We start from the raw sequence: 19,338 nt of genomic DNA on the forward strand, positions 1-19,338 counted from the left end.
ATTTATTTTCATACTCTTCATAGTCGTTGTTATGGACACAATATTCCTAGCACCTTATGTATGGATTAATTAAAACTGTGCTTTTACCATTTTCATATGATAACGTGCTGATGAATCTGCTTTTACCGATACCATCGATAAATATATTTCTACTGTCATTTTGAATGTACTTGTTTTACACCGACGACACAGTTAGCTCAGTCTTCAGTCGGTCAGTAGACACTACCGTACTATACATAATCTGAGCACAGTAATTACAAATGTTACACTTGAGAACTTGAGATTTTATTATGTTCGTCACACCCGGTTTTGGCATGATAGTCAGACCGATTTTTCGACTGCAGTAGCTACGGTTATACTCGTATTCTTGTTCAGTTGTTCTACCTAAATATTACTAGGCTACAAAACGTTACAGCGAGATAACGTTAAGTTGGCTGATCGTGTACAGACAATCCCCGAATTAATAAAAACCCAATTACAATGAACCGTGTAATGTGACGTCACAGGGTCCTTCGCCAATATTTTGTAATTTCATTATCTGCAATCTCTACACTACCATATTGAATTTGACCACCAGTGCATAACATCTCACTGAACCACTAATTAACTGATGAGGTTTATCCAGAATCCTGGACCAGGACAATAAGAAAATTTAAATTACATTTGTGGTTTAGAACTAGGGAAAGATCTAGGCTCCCACCAATCCGATCGGGAGAAGTTAAATGGGGCGGGCTCTTATCAGCTAAAATCTGCACACCAGTTTTATGATAATGTGAGGGTTGGTGTTCTTCTTCTTCAGTCAAACTGACCCTTTATCTGCCATATAGATACTAGATAAAACTCGAGTATTGTTTGCCATGTTGATTGGTGCCCGAATCAATGAAACGTAGACCTACAACATAAACCATGGTGGCACTTTTTCTATAAGTTAATAACTTAGCCTGCCAAGAACCAGGGTGGCAGGCAAATAGTAACCGCACGTTTTACGTTATTTTGAGGCTTTTGTGAAATCTCTCAAAATAACATTTCTTCACTGTTGATCAGGCCAATTTTTTTGAAAAAGTTTTAACCTCAATAACACTGAGTGTATTTACATATAGTTATACAGAGCGGTAAGATTCTATCATTTAATTCATTTTGACCCAAACCGCCGCCGTGAAATTTTGACCCATACCGCGGTCTTTGATGTATCAAATCGTCAAATCAACAATTAATACAGCTGTTAACGATATTAATTAGTTCTTCAATGTAGAGTGTTATCAAGAAATCAATTCATTTTCATCAGTTACACAACCAAATTACCATCATTTACATAGTAGACCGCGGTTTGGATATATAATAGTTAGACCGCGGTCAGACCGCCGCTGCCGATCAATTTTGGCGGCGCGTCCAGACCGCCGCCGCCTAAAAGTAACACGGTGCACATCTTTGCTTTGAATCTTGATTTTTCAAACTTTGTTTCATACTTCGTCCTGTAATGGCTGTTATGGTTACACCGCTGGTTGGTGTGGTTACGCCACTGGTCGTTATGGTTATAAATTACACTTTGTTTTATACTTTGTCCTGTAAAGCGACGTGTTCATTTTTAGTTTTGTGCCATTTATTGTTTTGTCCACCGTATTTCAGCAACATAGTTGATTAATTAAGTGTTTTGCAGTGCACTTCTTATTGTGTGCTTGTTTTAGGGGTAGGAGGGGTTGAGGCAAAATTAGGAAAGGCAGAGTAAGCGATTAGAGGTTAGTAAGCGGTTAGTAGGTGATTAAGCGGTTAGTAGGTGGTTAAGCAGTTAGTAGGTGGTTAAGCGGTTAGTAGGTGGTTAAGCAGTTAGTAGGTGGTTAAGCGGTTAGTAGGTGGTTAAGCGGTTAGTAGGTGGTTGGTAGGTGGTTAAAGGTTAGTTCTTAATGTTCGTATCATTCATAAACCACTGCTCTAATTCTCACTCAACACTTTCCCAGAATGAAAGGAAGGCCAGTTTTACTCCTTTTGTTCGTGGTTGTCTCCTTTGTATCCAGTAAAATGGACTTAATTGGAGACCCTGTATCCAACATTGTGGAGCGGTCTGAGTCAGGATTTACCTATAACGGGGCGGCGAATGATAACTTGAGTTATAAAGTATCAGAGGGAGAAGACGGAGAAGACGGAGAAAACGGAGAAGCGTACGAGTTTAGTATACCTTATGATAAGGCTATTGAAGACTTTACTGGAGTTGCGTCTCCAGTGTGTGGTGATGAGATAGACCAGCTGGACGTGTCCAAAATGAAGAAACCTCATCAAATTAGACTTTCTTACACTGGTTTGAACGCTACTTTTGTTTCAATATAGGATATAAGTTTAATTATAATACCACTTTGTGAAATCGTTAGTTTTTTGAAAGAATACTGACCAGATTATGTCTCGAGATAAACGGCGAATGTGTTTCAGGGGATCCAACTGAAATGGCTATTACGTGGACTACGAACGGACGAACTGAGCATGAGCTGGTATATTTCCAACAGTAATCATCAGTCATCATCAGTCATCATCAGTCATCATCACTCATCATCACTCATCATCACTCATCATCACTCATCATCACTCAATAATGCAAAATAAATTATATCATAACCTTGATTTGTAAATTCTGATTTCTCCTTTCCTACTAATTAAAACAGTACTTCATTAATCTATCTACCTCGTCAGGTTAACTACGGACCAGTAAAATCTGATCTGAACTACACGTCCACCTCCATCTCCCACCAGTATAAATGGCACTGGGACGCGGAGCTGAGTGAATGGTACTACACCAGCGGCTTCATACACGAGGCTCTCATGATTAACCTCATACCTGGCATGATCCACTACTATCAGGTTCTTATTGCTTCTGAGGGTTGTTATGGTGTAATGTCACTCGTTGTTATGGTTATAGATTAAGTGTGTCCACAAGATGGTTATATTAATGGTTGAAACAGAAAATCAGAAAATGGGTCGTGAGTGGACTGATGATAGGGAAAATGGTTAGGACATTCATTTTTGATATCAAATTAAGCCTTGCCATTCGCTTGGTTTCACTCCCAGTATCAAACCACAATTATAATTAACGTTTACAAACAATCTCACCTCTAAAATGTTGTTCTCCCCCGCAGATCGAAAGTAACGGAGAGGAATCAGCAGTGATAAAGTTTGTAGCAGCTCCAGATCCGGGCTCCAACACTCCCGTCTCTTTCATGCATGTTGGAGATGTCGGAACATTCGGGTAGATAACTTTCAGTTCCTAGAATTAGTTCCTAAATACACGTCCTATGTAACTTGGATTTAAAACGCTTAAACGTTTATAATCAGTTGACTTTATATATTTATTTTCTTTCTGCGATTGTGAACTCCCTCTTGTCCTCTCTCCCTGATAGAAGCTTATAGCAGCAAAGCTATATTAGAACTTGCTGCAAAATTTCGCATCTGCTCATGGCCAGTTTAAATTCTGGACGTTATTCATAACAAAAACTTACATCTAAAACTTCAGGACGTCAGTGAAGGTAACGAATGACATGATGAAGAGGATGGAAGAACAACAGTTTCACGGCTTGATCCACTGTGGGGATATCAGCTATGCGAACAAGTTCAACCACAGTCGTCCTAAGAACGCCGAGCAGGTAAAGTATTTGATTAGTCATCTTTTCAACAACTAAAACATGCAGTCAGCTCTTTTATCTACCCAGAGTTATCCATCCGAACTTAATTCAAGCTTTCTGGTTTTCCCGGCCTGTATGTTATACTGTTATAGATCTGGAATTGGAAATAATTGATTCTTGAAAGTGGTGGTATCGTAAAAGGGCCCCCAGATATCCATTATTGATAACCCCCTCTCAGAAAGTTTGGGACACGTGGGGCCAGATGGTGGAGCCGGTTGGAAGCAAGATGGCTTACATGGCAGTTCCAGGCAACCACGAGCTGGACATTTACGATTCTACTAACGAAAACGGGACAATCTACACCAAACGCTTCATCATGCCGGGTCAGTAGTTATTGTTAACATTAATGTGCGATTCCAATCGAATTCGAGTGTGTTACATGTCTATTGTTTACACCCAAACCAATAAAGCAATAAGATGGAGATTTACATTGACTTTCACAAAACCAGCTAAGTTGTCTTCTTGGAATATCTTCAGTTTAATGATGATAAGTTTCAGGTAACGAGCGTTATTTCTCATTTGGAGTGGGTATGGTGCACTTCGTAGCAGTTTCTACTGATGAGTCTATTGATGCAAGCTCTACCCAGGGGGAATGGTTCAAGGTTCGTGTTTAACAGTTTGATATAACTTTAATAATACTTTAATAATATGTACTTTAATATAAGTTTAATGCTCTGTGATAATGCTTTAATATAACTTTAATACTCTGTTATAATACTTTAATACTCTGTTTTAATTTCTTATCTTTAAACAAAGTTAATGCAATTATGCTCTTTTGATAATGGTGTACAGTAAAACTTCGATTTATCGTGGAGTTTGTGGGAAAAGAAAGAGCTGTGGTAAATAAAGGTTTTGTTCCTTCACTGTTCACATTATGATAATTGATTATGTATGTCACAGTTAACTATGTATATTTTTTCTTCCAGAATGTTCTGAAGAAAGTGAACCAGAACCGTAAACAGTGGCCTTGGCTGGTTGTATTCCAGCACAGACCCATCTATAACTCCAACAAGTGAGATTATGTGTATATTTTAATGTCCCCCAAAAATATGTGTATATTTTAATATCCACCCAAAAATATGTGTATATTTTAATATCCACCCAAAAATATGTGTATATCTCATAAGTGTGAGATTTAATTTCGTGTTCATGAATTATCGCGCGTGAACATTGAGAGTCGAGATTCTTGTTTTTTGTTTAATATGTTTGTCAAACTCTGATTCAAATACGATTATGACAGAAAATCTTACTTGCCTAAATCTTAATCGATTTAGAGGATACAATTTAACCTTCAAATTTGGAAAGGATAACCTCTATATTATAATCAATTCAAAAATCCAAAACAAATTCATGGGTACAGCATGATTGGTACATAAACCAATAATATTTGATATTCATCGTTGTTTGTCATTGCTATGTTTCTCGATCGATGTTTTGATTTTATTTACTCGTTTTAAGATTCTTTGGGTCCCATCGTATTCAATTGTTTCGTTTTTCAAACGCATCATTAAAATCTCGGGTCGTGACTTAATCGTTTAATACATTATTTCACGGACACTTTTAGTTTTTACATTTACCGATAATTAGGGGATCATCCTCGTGATCGTCATGGTAACCGTTAGAAATCACTGCAATAAACGTCACATGGTAACCAGAAACCACTAGAAATCACGGAAACTGGACGGGTACGAACGCATACGAGAACCCAGACGGTTACAAGCCCTACCACTTGGGGTGGCCTGACCACTTTGAGGACTTGATCCTGGAGAATAAGGTGGATCTAGTGTTGGCTGGTCACGTGCACCATTACGAGAGGTCCTGGCCGGTCAGGGACAGAAATGATACTGTTCAGTCGTGAGTTTCCACTGTTTATTAGATTTAATACATGAGTTAGTTAGTTAATACAGTCGTGAGTTTCTATAGTTTATTAGATTTAATAAAAGTGTTAGTTAGTTAATACAGTCGTGAGTTTCTATAGTTTATTAGATTTAATACAAGTGTTAGTTTGCGCTAATTATTGTTAAGTAGTTTGCGTTTTGCAAATTACGAGGTTTGAGATATTGAGACAATAATGAACCAAGAAATATCTGGAAGAAATAGTGTTTTCTATCCACTACCATCTGTTCAGGTACAACAAGGTTGACAGACCTATACATATCACGTGTGGACACGGGGGCAAGGGACTGTACAGGTAACTAATTATAAAGTTCACATATATTGTTTTAATTCTGGAAACATTGTTTATCTATCGTATATTTCTGCTGTTGGTAAGCTGTCATGATTATGACTTCATACCCTGTTGACTGTGATCAATCACACTGACTAGTGACTACTGACTAATTAAAATTCTTCAGAGTTGTGTGGGATACAAATGACACTAACACGTATGATGAGGTACCCCCCATGTTCAGTGCCGCCAGAGATAACAACAATTGGGGCCACTGCGAACTTGACTTTATTGACGCTAAAACCGCTAAGGTAAAACAAGTCTATAACAAGGCAGTAATTATAATTGTCAAGGTTAAAATTGCCAAGGTAACAGTTAACGTTGTCAAGGTAACAGTTAAAGTTGTCAAAGTAACAGTTAACATTCCCTCGTTTCAGCACCGTATGTACAGGATGGGAAGTGACATACCGACAGAAAACATTACGATAACACGCTCAGTTGGTGTTAGGGTATTTGTGAGCCTGGCAGTGCTTTTAGCTAACTTTATTATCTTACTGACTTAGTACTAGCAGATTTTGTTAAGGCGGAGAGTCCAAAGGATTTGAAAGTTATAAAGCATTAACTGATTTATATTTAACGACTATAGAATTTTGATTTTTCAGAGTTTTGTTTAAGATCATTCAAAGAGCGATATAAATAGCAGTGACCCAAATCTCGGAAATTTGTGACCCAGAAATGACTTTTGAATACATACGGCGATATTGTTTGAATAAAAATGAAGGTAAAAATGAACCGTTGTTGGATTTTACAGTGTTACAAACCGTTCCCGTTGGACCAATGAAATTGAATTACAAGTAACTGTGACACCCATTAGTAACTTAACAACTTGATCAAATATTGGTTCAATAATTGACCTTATGGGCGGCGATTGTAAAATTATCAACTCCAATTATGGTCCATTTTAAGCTTCATGTTGGTTATCAATTATTGATTATAACTTAAATAACGCTTATAATAATTATGTGTGACCTCTTGGTTGCTGAACTTTTTCCCTCGCGATATATCATCGCCGGACATTCTGTGCTCATTATATCTGAACAATAAATAGTGAGATGAAAGGACGAAGGAAAAGGTTTTTATGCGAGATTCTTAATATTTTGATATTTTTATTATTCGTAATCTAAATCTTATTTATCACTTCCAATGATATTATAAATTTAATATGTATTTAATAAAATTTAACATCGCGGGCCCATCGAACATAGTGGCACCGACTACCATATAATAAGCCTTATATTAATGCTTTACACATAATTTATTAATGTACACTGTACAGTGATTGAAAATACAACATAGCAAAAGTCAAAACTGCAAAAGGACCATATTATTAGGTAAGAAATTATTAACTTTTCAATTGTTAATTGTGTCGAGCATGAATTAATGATTCCAACTTAATCTCAATATATCCCTGATTACATAATATATTCAATATTCATGTCTCAATATTGTGAATGCACAAAGTAGTATATCTTTCTCCTGGAGCTCCATTTTAACATTATATTTCTGAATGGGTAAAGATTAAAGCATGTTAAGATTCAATTTATGGCCTGTTGGGATATGAAAGCACCATGACATTATGCCGAATATATCACCATATCTGACTGCAACATGACAGGATACATGGGAACTGGACAGGGACGAACACGCCCCAGTACTCAGGGCCCCCTGATCTGCCCCCATTTGAAGGGTGGCAGGAGTATTACGAGACTTTACTGGTGGAACACGGAGTGGACCTGGTCCTTAACGGTCACGTGCATCACTATGAGAGGACCTGGCCAATCAGGAACAGGGTAGAGACCGTGAAATCGTGAGTTCTTAAATCTTGTTATTTGTTGTTGTTAGTGTTGAGGAGTCGTTCACTGTCACATGTTACGTAATAACTTTTTGGTCAATTTTTAACCCCTTCCTCGTCCGTTATCACTATCCGTTTTACACATAGCTATTGTATTGAAATTAAACTAGCGTAATCATTAAGAAACCCCTCAGTAAATATTACGTAATATTTGAAGGTCTCCGTACTCCTGACTTTCGCGATAAATACTAAATAGGATTGAATGTGATAGTTGTAAACAACTGTTTTTCTGTATAGTCACAATATAAATTTTACCTGTCAGTTATCTCAGATAACTCACCAACCTTCATGTCACAGGTACCAGAATGTGAAGTATCCAGTTCACATAACATGTGGCCACGGAGGACAGAGCTTATACAAGTGAGTACGTGTTAATTTACCACTTCCAACTAGTAGAGAACTAGGACATTTGACCACATTCCAGACTTTAACCAAAGAAACCAAAAGCCAGAATTCATATGGATAATAACAGTCAACTCAGCACCGGCGCCTGGTGATTTTTGCAAAATTAAACTTCGCAAACAACTCATCCATTTCCAGGTACGTCCCAAAGACGGATAAAGAGGACAGCTACAATGACACGGTGCCGCTATTCGTAGCTTCTAGAACTAATACAGACTGGGGGCATTGTGAGCTGGAGTTCATTAATCACACTACTGTCAAGGTTAGTTCTTGCTGATTATATTAAGTAAACTAAATAAATCTGAAGATATTCTCGATAAGGAATTAGGCGGTATTATTCTTTCAATTTCGGTGAAACTATAGCTGAATATAGTTTGATGATATTGATACAACTTTGCTAACTGTTTAGATTTACTGTTTATAATGTTAAACTATATTATATATATTATATGGCCAATGGACCCCAGGCTATTAAAATTCGGCAGAATGACAGGCTGAGCGCCGCCCAGTAAAACTATATGCTTATGATTAGATTTCACATATAATTATAAACTACACGTACACCTTCAGCACGCTATGTATCTGATGGGAGAGAATACACCAAGAGAGGAACACGTGGCGATCATTACCAAAGCATCTGGCACTACGCCAACTTTTGTTAACTTATCGCTTGTTATTGCTGGACTCGTATTATTTATTTTCTGAGATACGATCTGAGACGTTCATTTGAAATAAGTTTAATAGAATATTCGAAGAAATACGATCACAGTGATTTTAAGGAAATATGGGGATTGGGGATATCTTCTTTAGTGACCCTGACCATAACGTACCAAGTTATCACATATTTTGGGGGCAGGGGCAACCCGCATTCATCGATTCCCTAGCCCATTTTGCCAAAAGGTTAGGACAAAATTGGCGGATGGGGGTCACCATATCATATTTTAATTCGTGAGGTGATCAACGGATTTAATGTTAATCAAATTTTTGTTGGAAAACTTTTGATCCGACGTCATGAATTTGCATGTTCTCAGTCAATAATACAGGGTGGGCCAAAAGTCAGTACCCATACGTTGGCCTTTATAGCTCAGTCACTGAGTGCCCAATTTAAATACTTCTTTCTGGTATGACTTAGTACCACCACTGGTTCGAGGAATTTGTCAACTCGAAAATTATTCGCGTTCATTTTTTTCAAATGGAGGTTCATTTTTACATTTATTTGATAGTTTGGATAGTCGGATCAAGCTAAATGTTATTGAATTGTGTTTGGCCATTCGAATTACGTTTGTCCTGAAAGAATTAGAACTGTAGCTTCTCAGATGACCGAGATATGAAGCATAACGAGTTTATTCATTACGTGTGATCAGGTGATTGGTTTACCTAATCACGTGATAAGGTGCCCCCGTTAACTACCCCGTTAAACATTATGGGAATTGTTAAGGGTGCCCGATTAAGGTGTCGTGTCACGGTGTCACATAATCACCCAGTCAATTTTGTTAACGAGATACAGAAAATGCTTGATAACTTCGTTATTTCTAATCCGCGTCCGTTTTGCCTCATGTTTTCAGATCATATGCAACATTTGATAATCTACCGTCTCTGAAAAAAATTAGGCGTTCAGCATGTTCAGAGAAAACAATATAGGTGTTTTAATATTGAATGGGCGTGGTCTAAAATATTAGAATTTTCAAATTTTGACGACGGAATCCTCGAACCAGTAAGTACAGTATGCCATCTGCAAAGCAACAGCTCTCAAATATAAAACACGGCGGAGCTATTAAGGCCAACGTATGGGTACTGACTTTTGGCCCACCCTGTACAATTTGGAATTCTGATTTTTTAATATTATTAATCGACATTTTTGATAAACTCAGTAAAATTATTTTTTGTTTAACTTTAACGATTGATTGCTCTTTTTCTGCTGTGACTTTTACTTTGTTTTTAACTTAACTACATTTTGTAATATTGCTAAAATCGTAACCCAATATTTAACCCAAAAAATGTAAGTCACCAAGATGAAATTTAAATGGACACGTTTTATTGAAACAAAAACGTTTCTATAAAGTTGTCCAAACAATGCTAGTATTACGAGATCCAATAATTTTCAGTAAGCACAAGAACTGGGAAGGTCGTGTTTTCAACACGAGTAAAAAATACGTTAACCCGGAGATAATAGGCTGGACGGACAACTACCCCACCCTACTGGTGGAGCAGAACGTGGACCTGGTCATCATGGGACATGTTCACCACTATGAGAGGACCTGGCCTATGAAGAATACTCAGACCTACGATACAAGGTTTGTGGAACATAGCTGGTGAATTACTTTACAAGTTTACTAGCGATCTCAATATTACCGACAATATATGAGCAGTCTATTCGCATGGAGTAGCTTGAAATTATCATGGAACTAATTATAAATCACAGTTTAACAATAACTAATTAGCTAATTGTTCATCACAATTACCATTATAACTAATTAACTAATTGTTCAGTTATGATAACGTGAGGTTCCCTGTTCACATCACTTGTGGTCACTCTGGTAAAAGCCTGTACAGGTATTGAATAAAGTAGCTTATTTAATGGTTGACGTAATCAAATGTTCTCTCCTCAATTCTCAAATGCTTTCATCCGGATGAAATTCATAATTCTCAAGATATAAGATTTATCTCGGAGTTTATTTTAATCTCTTAAACTTGTTTACAACACACTATCCAGGTTAGTGAAATCAATCCCGACATCGGGATCCCCGACTCCCGAGATTTCCCGACGATTTTCGGGATAATTTTACGTATCAGAGCTACTTCAGCTATAATTGAGTTATGTCCAATTGAAGGGTAAGACTGGATTTGGAGGAGTAATTTGAGGGCCTACGAAATAGTTTCTACCGGTATTTTGTCTAGCTGAACATCCTGCACCCTTTGAACATCCTCGATTTGCCTGAATCTTAAAAATGGCGAGCTGGAGGCTAGTCCTACAGGTTCTGAACGGACGTATTAGAAATACTTCAGCTATTGAGTTATGACTTATGTCCAATTGAAGGGTAAGACTGGATCTAGAGGAGTAATTTTAGGGCCTACGAAATAATTTCTACCGGTAATTTGTCCAGCTGAACATCCTGCATCCTTTGAACATTGGGTTCGAGACTCCATGTTTGCATCCTTGATACCTAACTTAAAGGATAACAATCGATTCCAGGTACTACGATTATTACGAGAATGGCACGAAGTTCGACTCGTACCACAAGTCCAACCCGGGCTGGTCTGCTCACAGAGATAATGCTCACTGGGGCCACTGTGAACTGAACTTTATTGACGATACCAGCGTAGAGGTGAGCTTATAAACCGAGGACACCCAGCTGGGACCTCCTAGCTTAGGATTTCCGAATAGAGCATTATAGAGCATTATAGACTAAAGAGCATATCCTGTTGATCAGAGGTCCGATATCTTATGAAAGATTCGACTTTCTTCAAGAATAAATTTTAACTTAACAGTTAACAGTCCTGAAGAGAGGATCACTAGTTGACTGATCAAACATATCATGTTATCTAGTAACCGTCTATTTTTCAGCATCGGATGTACCAGATGAACGAAACTGAGCCCTCTGTGAAGGTATTAATAACCAGATCTAAAGACAGATGGTCTTCAGCTACCCCTCTCACACTCTCTACAACTCTCATATTGTTATCTTTCTCTTTAATCTGGTGATATTAGGTTCGCAGTAGTAGCCGACTAGTTGTATTAAGTATTAATATTGTTCAAAGAGTTCAAATGAGCAGTAGTAGCAGACTAGTTGTATTATTTATTAATATTGTTCAAAGAGTTCAGAGAGTTGAGACTCTGAAGTAGATCGGTGAAGCCATCTGTAGCCCAGTGGATTATTTTAGGTATTTTAAGTATTATACTTCATAGTGAAGATAAACCGAATCATTATATAATTTATTACATGGAGATGTTGATTGTTGACCCAACTATTAATAATTGAATAGTGAGATTCAGTATGTGACCCATTTGAATATTTCAATGAATTTTACCGTTTTGTTAACAAAACAAACAAGTTTACTTGTACTATACACAAAATACATTATATTTACACATAAAAATGATAAATTAAACTGCTGTAAACTGCTGGGTTTATAAGGGCATTAGTGTCCGGCACTGGTCTGGTGGGAGAAGTGGAGTTTAACTGGGACCCCACTTGATGTTACCAATACCCTGGAACTGGTTTTTGAGAGCCCCAGAGTTCGCCCACTTACTGTTGTAGTAGTCATCACCGTCATCCGCTGTGTGTAGCTTCTGTAAAATATTGTGTGAGATTCCTTAATAGCATGGAAAAATAAAGCTAAGTTCTATCGAATAGATTACGGCGCGAATCATCGCACTATCTTAACAAAGCTAGCTCAAACCAGTATTAGTCTGATTATTTTGCAGATCTTACCTTCATCTCTTCTTGTTTCTTGTACTGCCAAGCCATCATCTGTTTCTTCTGCTCTTCTGTCATTTGCTGCTCTCTTCCCGGCGCAGAAGATCCTTTCTTCGCCAGCTTCACAATGATCTTGGTTTTCTCGTTCTTCCCAATGTAATCTTCCAGCGTCTTCTCAGGCATAAGCTCCTTTCCCGCCCACCATAAACTGCCATGTTCTTTTTCGATCACTTCTAGAGACGCCTGAGATAACACATAAATATCAGTTAACGCGGAGATTTCTCACTGTCACAACGGAGAGACTTGCTTGCCACTGTAGATACTTATCAAGAGTTTGAACTAACCTGAGTTCCCGACAAATCCTCGCAGTTATCAATCTCTGCTTGTACTGGGTCGTAAGTGGGCAATTTCATCGGATAAACAATCATGATAGCTCCTTTCAACTTATCGAGACAATCCTCCACGTCTTTCACAGTCAAGGATTTGTTAGCAGCGGCAATCTTGTTGGATACTCCTTCTTTAGCATCTGTTATCGTCTTCATTATTACTTCCGCCATTGACTCGTTTGGAGCTGGAGAATATAAATTCTTAAAGCTATTACCATAAATGATAGATGGTGGTGAGAATGAAGTCTATTTTCATGAATTACGTTATCTGCGCGGCTTTATTTCCCACGCCGCGCATTAAGACTTGGCTGACAATGAAACTTTACATACAATCGAAGACAAATACCGCTAGTAAGAAGTTGATGTGACCATGCAGTTTTAGCGAACAATGCTAACTTTGACCCACCTTTTCCCGATCTACGTCCAATAGGGTCTTCACATTCCACAGAGCCACCTTGTGGAACACAGATCTTCTCATACTTATCGTGCAATTTAAGCTCTTCAATCTGATCCTCTGTCAAACCTTGCATGTCAGGGGGCAGGAAGTGACCGTGTTTTGCCAACGACTGCATCTCTGAACAGAAAAGTCGTTACATTATGGTAACTAAGGTTCTTTTGATGAAAGAAGCGATATCGCAACCGCTTTCCGGAAATCAGCAATCAGTGATAAGGAGGATTAAAATGAAGGATGTGTGTTTACAAAGTTCCCAATACTTTGTGTTTTATATAATTGAAGTACATACCATCACAAAGTCGCAGTACTTTGAGTCTCAGACCATACACAGCCAGAATATCTGTCACCAGTTCAGCCACATTCTGTTTAACTGTTGTGTCGTGTATGAAGAGGGAGTCGTTACCTTTCTTCACACTGAGACGCACCATCTTGCTATCTTTCAGCTATAAGAGTACGTTACAGGTTACAGTATTGACTATTACACGTTGAGTATATGTTAGAAAAGTAGATTCAAGTTTCAAGCAAGCATAAATATGTAGTAACCAACATTTGATCTAGAATTATCTTAGTTGTTCGGATGATGGATAAAATTCACGAGACAAATTGCAGTTAGAGTAAAAACAAATAATATTAAACAGAATTACCCAATACAATTACATCAAATCAAAATGTAAACATTTTCTTCGATTAAGATATATTAAGAAATTGTAATAAAATATTAACTGTTCGGCAGTCATAACATTGCCATTGTAATGCATTTAACAAGTAAATCTTATTACAAAACTGAAGATAAAATTCCATAAATTATACAAAATAACGATCGTTGATCAACAACATCAGGATTCAGGTGCAGTTAGTGCAGTAAGTGCAGTAAGTGCAGTTACCATTGCAATATAAAATACTAAATAACTAGTCTGCTTTCTTTAGCTGTGACACAGGAGCGGGGGACTGGGAGTCCTCCTTCACTTCTTGATACGCTACGTAACAATATATCCCTAGTATAACGTGTACCTGGGGAGACACGTTGTCAGTAATTAATAAAAAGTAATAACCAACATGCTAACATTATCATATTATGTTATTAAGTGGCCCAGTTAGTTTTCTTTCTGTTTGATTAATTGGAGAAGGTTTATTAATTGCTTGATAATTAGTCAAAGTCTCACACAGTGACGTGATACTAGTTACCAAGCAATAGTTTAATAATTTCACAGGTCGACTAATGGCCTAATTAAGTGGGGCCTAATTAGTGGGGCCTAATTAGTGGGGAGAGCACTCGAATTATCGCTAGAACTTCCAGCACATTTCTAATAGAAAGTGGATATAAGTTTTAGAAATAAGTCTGTTATAAAACAAAGAAGAAAGATATTCTGACACGAATTACGTGAGTTATTAAAGGGTTGCGTGTGGGTAGGTACTTTTGGGCCACCCTGTATAATCAAGTAATCTGTAAACTTACCGCAAGTATAGCAATAACAGCAGAGTAAACATCAGAATTCTCTAGTTCAGCAAACAAATACCACTTGCCCACAAAGAACAGTGTCACAGGTACAATCAACATTGAGAATGCTGTCACTAGTAACTGTGTTACTGTTGATGCTTTACTCTTCACCATAGCTCTAACTTTGTAATAGTAGTTGCAGTTATTTTCATTTTACACGAATATTATATTTAAAAATAACAGTGCATGGTACACATAACATCAATATCACGAAGGTCAGAAACCAAGACTCTTTAAAATTGATCAGCACACTAGTATAGATCGTTTAGAACTGGACCCCAATTTAAAAGGAATACAAGAGACTTATTGTAAGCAATAAAGTAAGGACTCTGAGTAGACAACCAGTGAAATAGGGAAATAATTACAAAATACAAATAGCATGAGATAATAACACTCCCCTTTTTATAATAGTTAAAAACAAACTCCTCAGAAATAGTGTAACATCTAATATTACATCTAGTGTAACATCTAGTGTAACATCTGGTGTAACATCTAGTGTAACATCTGGTGTAACATCTGGTGTAATATTTAGTGAACTACATCAAAATTGGCTTAATAAGGCACGGTTTAGAAATTCAAATATTATTATATCAGATATTTCAAAGTATTGCAAGGTTTAGTAAACCTCTATTAATATAATAGCAGATTATGAAAAACAGCAGCCACTAGCTTTGGTTAGAATACATTGAAAAGGGAAATATAGCTATGGTAATACATTTCATACTAACTAGGAAACAATTAACTATCATTTATCCAATCATTAACCAATTAATCAACTCTGGACTCATCAATTGATCAGTAAACTAACTTTACTAATGTTCTAAAGCTAGCGGGATAATTCTGTTTCTCTTCTTATGTTTCAGTTTACGTGTAATGCTTTTTCCTCCTCTTATTGCGTGAATATTTGCAAATAGTACTTTACGTTTTATCCTCTTTTTCGGCTTCTTCACAACCTGAAATAACAGTGTCTGGTTAATTACCTACTTAATTAGAAATAAAATAATGAGTCTAGTATAAAATAAGCTAGATACCCTGTAATGTTCTAATATTAAACAAAATTAAAGGACTAGTTAAGATTAAAACAAGAACTTATATTAATTATGTCAAAATTAGTTTTAAATCAAGTTTAAATCTTAAATTTACCTGATATGATGTTGTTTAATCAAGTATAATTAATGTTAAATTTACCTGATGTTTTAGTGTTGGTGCTGGTGTAGTCATCTGTTTAACATATTTCTTCTCCCCAGTGTAAACACACATACACACGGGTCTGTTGTTGTTTAGTGTTGTTCCGCCTAGTAATTATACACATGTTATACTATGATCGGAACGTTATTTACTTCCTTAATTATGTATATTATTATCATTGTGACATTTCAGAGAGTCTATTAGGAAGACATGTTATAGTGTTAATGTTCTAAGCGTGAAGACAAATAGTTGTAGTTTTATAACAGTGCTGTGTACTGTAATCGCAGTCTAACAGTCTACCATATAATGTATTGTGTTCAGCATAATGTTTATTATGTGTACATGGTTTTTACTTGTTTTCGTTTTTGTAGACTGTCAAATAACATTAAGACTAGAAACTGTAACTAAGAATGAACTGAGAATGAAACGAAGAAGCCAGTACCTATCAATTCATGAGAGTCCTGCGAAAGAGCCCATATCTTTATATCACCGTCACTTGCAACTGATATCAGGAGATAGTGGTCTTTTACATCCGACCTGAGAATAAGGAGAATTAACTAGCTACAATTGAATCATGTTGATTGCAGGATTAAATAGAGGGCCTAGAATAGCATTGGTGATCATATGCGTCATTTTGCCGACTCCCCACCAGAAGCACCACCCTGTAACTGCACTGTAACTGCACTATAACTGCACTGTAACCAACCTGACGAAGTCCAATGATTTGACTCTAGACACGTGACCAGTTAATGTCTGTACTGAGTTAGTTTCTATCTCAACTGCTGTTATATCTTTACATTCACCTCCGTACACTAGTAGCGTTGGTGATAGGAACTTACCTGTAAATAAACTTATAAACGTACTAACTTAGCTAAAACTTTATTAATTACTGTTATTTGTTATAATTATGAACTACTATAGTAGTAGTACAGTATTACTGGTAGCTATAAAACTTGCTACCAGTGCAAAAAGGGTTCACTTAATTTCCTACCATTTGCTCATTTGAATGGAACGAGAAACAAATGCAAGTTAAAACATATTATATACTGCAACATTTCAATAAATATATTGACTAGAAACTTACAAGCAACAATTCGTTTAGGGGAGGAGTAGTTTCTGACAGGTTTACCGGAATGAGGTTGGAACACTAGAATCTCTTTATCAGATAAGATAGCGTAGGATGACCCATCTGTGTTCCAGATAACACTGAGACATGATCATAGATTGTTAAATAGTTTTGAACTAAATCTGTCTTCCTGCGTTTTTGTATGAAATAAGTATAAACTTTACATGGTCACGAGACAAAGTTTACCTGTCACGACAAACAGAGACTAGGTATAGCAGACCAGTAGTAAATTTACCTGTCAGGTATAGTCTGTAGGTTGACAGTATGGACAGGTTTACCAGTGATCAGACTCCAAGTTTTAAGGGTCTTATCTCGACTAACAGACAATGCTAGCACTCCAGAGGGGTGGACTGACAACTGAAATGAGAAACACTTTGTTAAAGCTTTATTTGCTATTCACTGCATTGCAAACTATTATAAAGCATCAGCATCAAACCAGTTGATATCAAATCAAGGACAGTTATTTACCTGAGTTACAGCAGCAGTGTGACTTTTCAATATCTTCAAACACTCCCAGGTTCCGCACTGGTACACACAAATAGTTCCATCATCTGATCCACTAAGAAGATGTGAGCCATGAAAAGAGAGACAGTTTACAGTTCCCGAGTGTTGCATCAGCGCACCTAACTCCACTCTCTTGTGAAGATCCAGCAGCCTTATTGACTCATCTGAACTCCCTGGTTACACTTTAGTTATGAGTCGGTTTATTGTAGCAATATTGGCAGTTTTCAATCTATGTTAAATTTCAAGGCGTCATTGAAGAACTTACCTTCATACATTCATACATTATACATCATTTCAACATGAAAAATAACATGCCAAAATAAAAAGAATGGAAAATAAATCTATTTACATTCAAATAAACAGAAATTTATCTAAATTTACCTGTAGCAAGATATCTGTTGTTACAGGCTACACTTTTAACACATCCACTGTGCGACTTGTCTACAAATTGAGCCTCAAAGTTTATATCGTCTGTAAGCTTTGCTGCATAGGAAATTATCGGTCCTTCGTAGGTTCCTATAACAATCTCCATGGCTACTTAATTTGGAGGTTAGAAAAAAAGCATGTACATTGTATATTAAATAACATACTAGAAACTTGAAATACCTACAACATTGTCAAGAGACGATTGTTCTCTTGTAGTAAAATTTAATTTAAGATTTCCATCAAAGTGTTGGTCAAAGGATCTATAAAACCTGGTTGCAATTTAAGTTATGAAATACGTATGGGTCAAATGAATCCTTGTACTAGTCCCACAATATTGTCTGCATTAAGGATGTAATGTATAGCAAGACTAAGCTAACTGAATCAAAGTACCCAAAAATGTGGTGGGGTGCTAGAGTGGCAAAGAACAACTATACTTTATTTCATGTGGTGTAATTGGCAGAGCACAGTACACATGTAACAGACATGGTCCTTCGTTACCAAAGTTATTTGAAGTCACTTTAGTAACATTCATTTTCAAAAAATCAGTAAATAGTACCCGGAATATCCAAGCAATACAAATCAGGTGCAGTGTCAAGAACAATGTCAACAGTCATGAGAACAACTATACAGAAGCAGAATTAACAGTTAAAATAATAATACTGGGTCACAAGACAAACAGCTATGAAACTAATAGTTATGTTACTAAAGTCTACGCTTCACCATTTAGAGTGAAGGTCTATCAGAATTTAAAGTTTTAAAAATACCTCATTTTCGGCCTAGCAGTAACAAAGGTCATCCAACATTTGTTGTGTAAAACACTGGATCAGTCCTGAACCCACAAAGGAATTAACCGAACTTGCTCTCCACCTTCCACCACTGGATGTGCAACTCAAAGCTCTCTCGGTTAAATTCATGTGCAAAATACTCACACAAGGTGACAATCTTTCAGCTACCCTCTACCAAGTTGATGAAAGCAGAACACCAACCTGTCATTTCTGTAACAACTTCGATGATTCTCCTGAACACCAGCTTCTGCTTACTGCTATGCCTAGAAGTCCAAGATACCAGTCATCTTCAACTTAAACAAGAACTAAATGGAACTGAACCATATTCCTATCTAGAAAAAGTTCTGATATCAACAAAAAACAGCATCCAAAAAGCATTCATTAGGAGTAGAATTTCTTTGGGAACA

The 19,338-nt window shown here is 36.9% G+C and overlaps 4 protein-coding genes across 8 annotated transcripts in view; 1 reads left to right on the forward strand and 3 right to left on the reverse strand.

The window, feature by feature from the left end:
* Positions 1-19,338, reverse strand: part of LOC134812251 (2-oxoisovalerate dehydrogenase subunit beta, mitochondrial-like) — a 704,467-nt gene that overhangs the window by 103,597 nt on the left and 581,532 nt on the right. The window lies entirely within an intron of this gene.
* LOC134812966 (uncharacterized) lies at positions 1,960-12,167 on the forward strand. 4 transcript variants are annotated; one of them, XR_010159980.1, is made up of 13 exons: positions 1,960-2,293; positions 2,422-2,480; positions 2,680-2,847; positions 3,123-3,232; positions 3,497-3,626; positions 3,844-3,988; positions 4,164-4,267; positions 4,592-4,677; positions 10,252-10,440; positions 10,637-10,699; positions 10,860-11,184; positions 11,340-11,472; positions 11,712-12,167. XR_010159980.1 is itself a non-coding variant. In XM_063820597.1 (12 exons), exons 1-12 carry the CDS (start codon positions 2,017-2,019, stop codon positions 11,847-11,849), a joined length of 1,602 nt encoding a protein of 533 aa, XP_063676667.1. In that variant the 5' UTR covers positions 1,960-2,016; the 3' UTR covers positions 11,850-12,167. The 4 variants fall into 4 exon arrangements, 3 of the variants coding, with proteins under 3 accessions (XP_063676667.1, XP_063676668.1, XP_063676669.1); XM_063820597.1 differs by lacking the exon at positions 10,860-11,184; XM_063820598.1 differs by lacking the exons at positions 10,252-10,440; positions 10,637-10,699; positions 10,860-11,184; positions 11,340-11,472; positions 11,712-12,167 and adding exons at positions 7,508-7,699; positions 8,042-8,104; positions 8,285-8,408; positions 8,717-9,172.
* Positions 12,200-13,843, reverse strand: LOC134812595 (cilia- and flagella-associated protein 298-like). The gene is made up of 5 exons (XM_063820082.1): positions 13,694-13,843; positions 13,357-13,524; positions 12,909-13,135; positions 12,580-12,807; positions 12,200-12,437 (listed from the first exon to the last, which is right to left on the reverse strand). The coding sequence occupies exons 1-5, from the start codon at positions 13,830-13,832 to the stop codon at positions 12,324-12,326; spliced, it is 876 nt and encodes a 291-aa protein (XP_063676152.1). The 5' UTR covers positions 13,833-13,843; the 3' UTR covers positions 12,200-12,323.
* Positions 14,035-18,259, reverse strand: LOC134812594 (p21-activated protein kinase-interacting protein 1-like). Of its 2 annotated transcripts, none has more exons than XR_010159926.1 (9): positions 18,102-18,259; positions 17,685-17,893; positions 17,452-17,573; positions 17,175-17,296; positions 16,797-16,929; positions 16,533-16,627; positions 16,091-16,197; positions 14,861-15,855; positions 14,035-14,415 (listed from the first exon to the last, which is right to left on the reverse strand). XR_010159926.1 is itself a non-coding variant. In XM_063820081.1 (9 exons), the coding sequence occupies exons 1-8, from the start codon at positions 18,250-18,252 to the stop codon at positions 15,715-15,717; spliced, it is 1,080 nt and encodes a 359-aa protein (XP_063676151.1). In that variant the 5' UTR covers positions 18,253-18,259; the 3' UTR covers positions 15,231-15,418; positions 15,711-15,714. The 2 variants fall into 2 exon arrangements, 1 of the variants encoding a protein (XP_063676151.1); XM_063820081.1 differs by lacking the exon at positions 14,035-14,415 and having other exon boundaries at positions 15,231-15,418; positions 15,711-15,855.

The sequence above is a fragment of the Bolinopsis microptera genome, chromosome 3 (assembly GCF_026151205.1).
Source record: "Bolinopsis microptera isolate Bmic1 chromosome 3, MBARI_Bmic_1.0, whole genome shotgun sequence".
In the NCBI taxonomy this organism is placed as follows: Eukaryota; Metazoa; Ctenophora; class Tentaculata; order Lobata; family Bolinopsidae; genus Bolinopsis; species Bolinopsis microptera.

Coding starts and splice junctions, on each gene's coding strand:
- LOC134812966 (XM_063820597.1), top strand. CDS start 2,017: ATGGACTTAATTGGAGACCCTGTATCCAACATTGTGGAGCGGTCTGAG. Junction 2,294..2,421: donor AATTAGACTTTCTTACACTG/GTTTGAACGCTA, acceptor AATGTGTTTCAG/GGGATCCAACTGAAATGGCT. Junction 4,268..4,591: donor CCCAGGGGGAATGGTTCAAG/GTTCGTGTTTAA, acceptor TTTTTCTTCCAG/AATGTTCTGAAGAAAGTGAA.
- LOC134812595 (XM_063820082.1), bottom strand. CDS start 13,832: ATGGTGCGTCTCAGTGTGAAGAAAGGTAACGACTCCCTCTTCATACAC. Junction 13,136..13,356: donor TGGACGTAGATCGGGAAAAG/GTGGGTCAAAGT, acceptor TATATTCTCCAG/CTCCAAACGAGTCAATGGCG. Junction 12,808..12,908: donor AGGATTTGTCGGGAACTCAG/GTTAGTTCAAAC, acceptor GTGTTATCTCAG/GCGTCTCTAGAAGTGATCGA.
- LOC134812594 (XM_063820081.1), bottom strand. CDS start 18,252: ATGGAGATTGTTATAGGAACCTACGAAGGACCGATAATTTCCTATGCA. Junction 17,574..17,684: donor ACACTGCTGCTGTAACTCAG/GTAAATAACTGT, acceptor TTCTCATTTCAG/TTGTCAGTCCACCCCTCTGG. Junction 16,930..17,174: donor CCCTAAACGAATTGTTGCTT/GTAAGTTTCTAG, acceptor GTTTATTTACAG/GTAAGTTCCTATCACCAACG.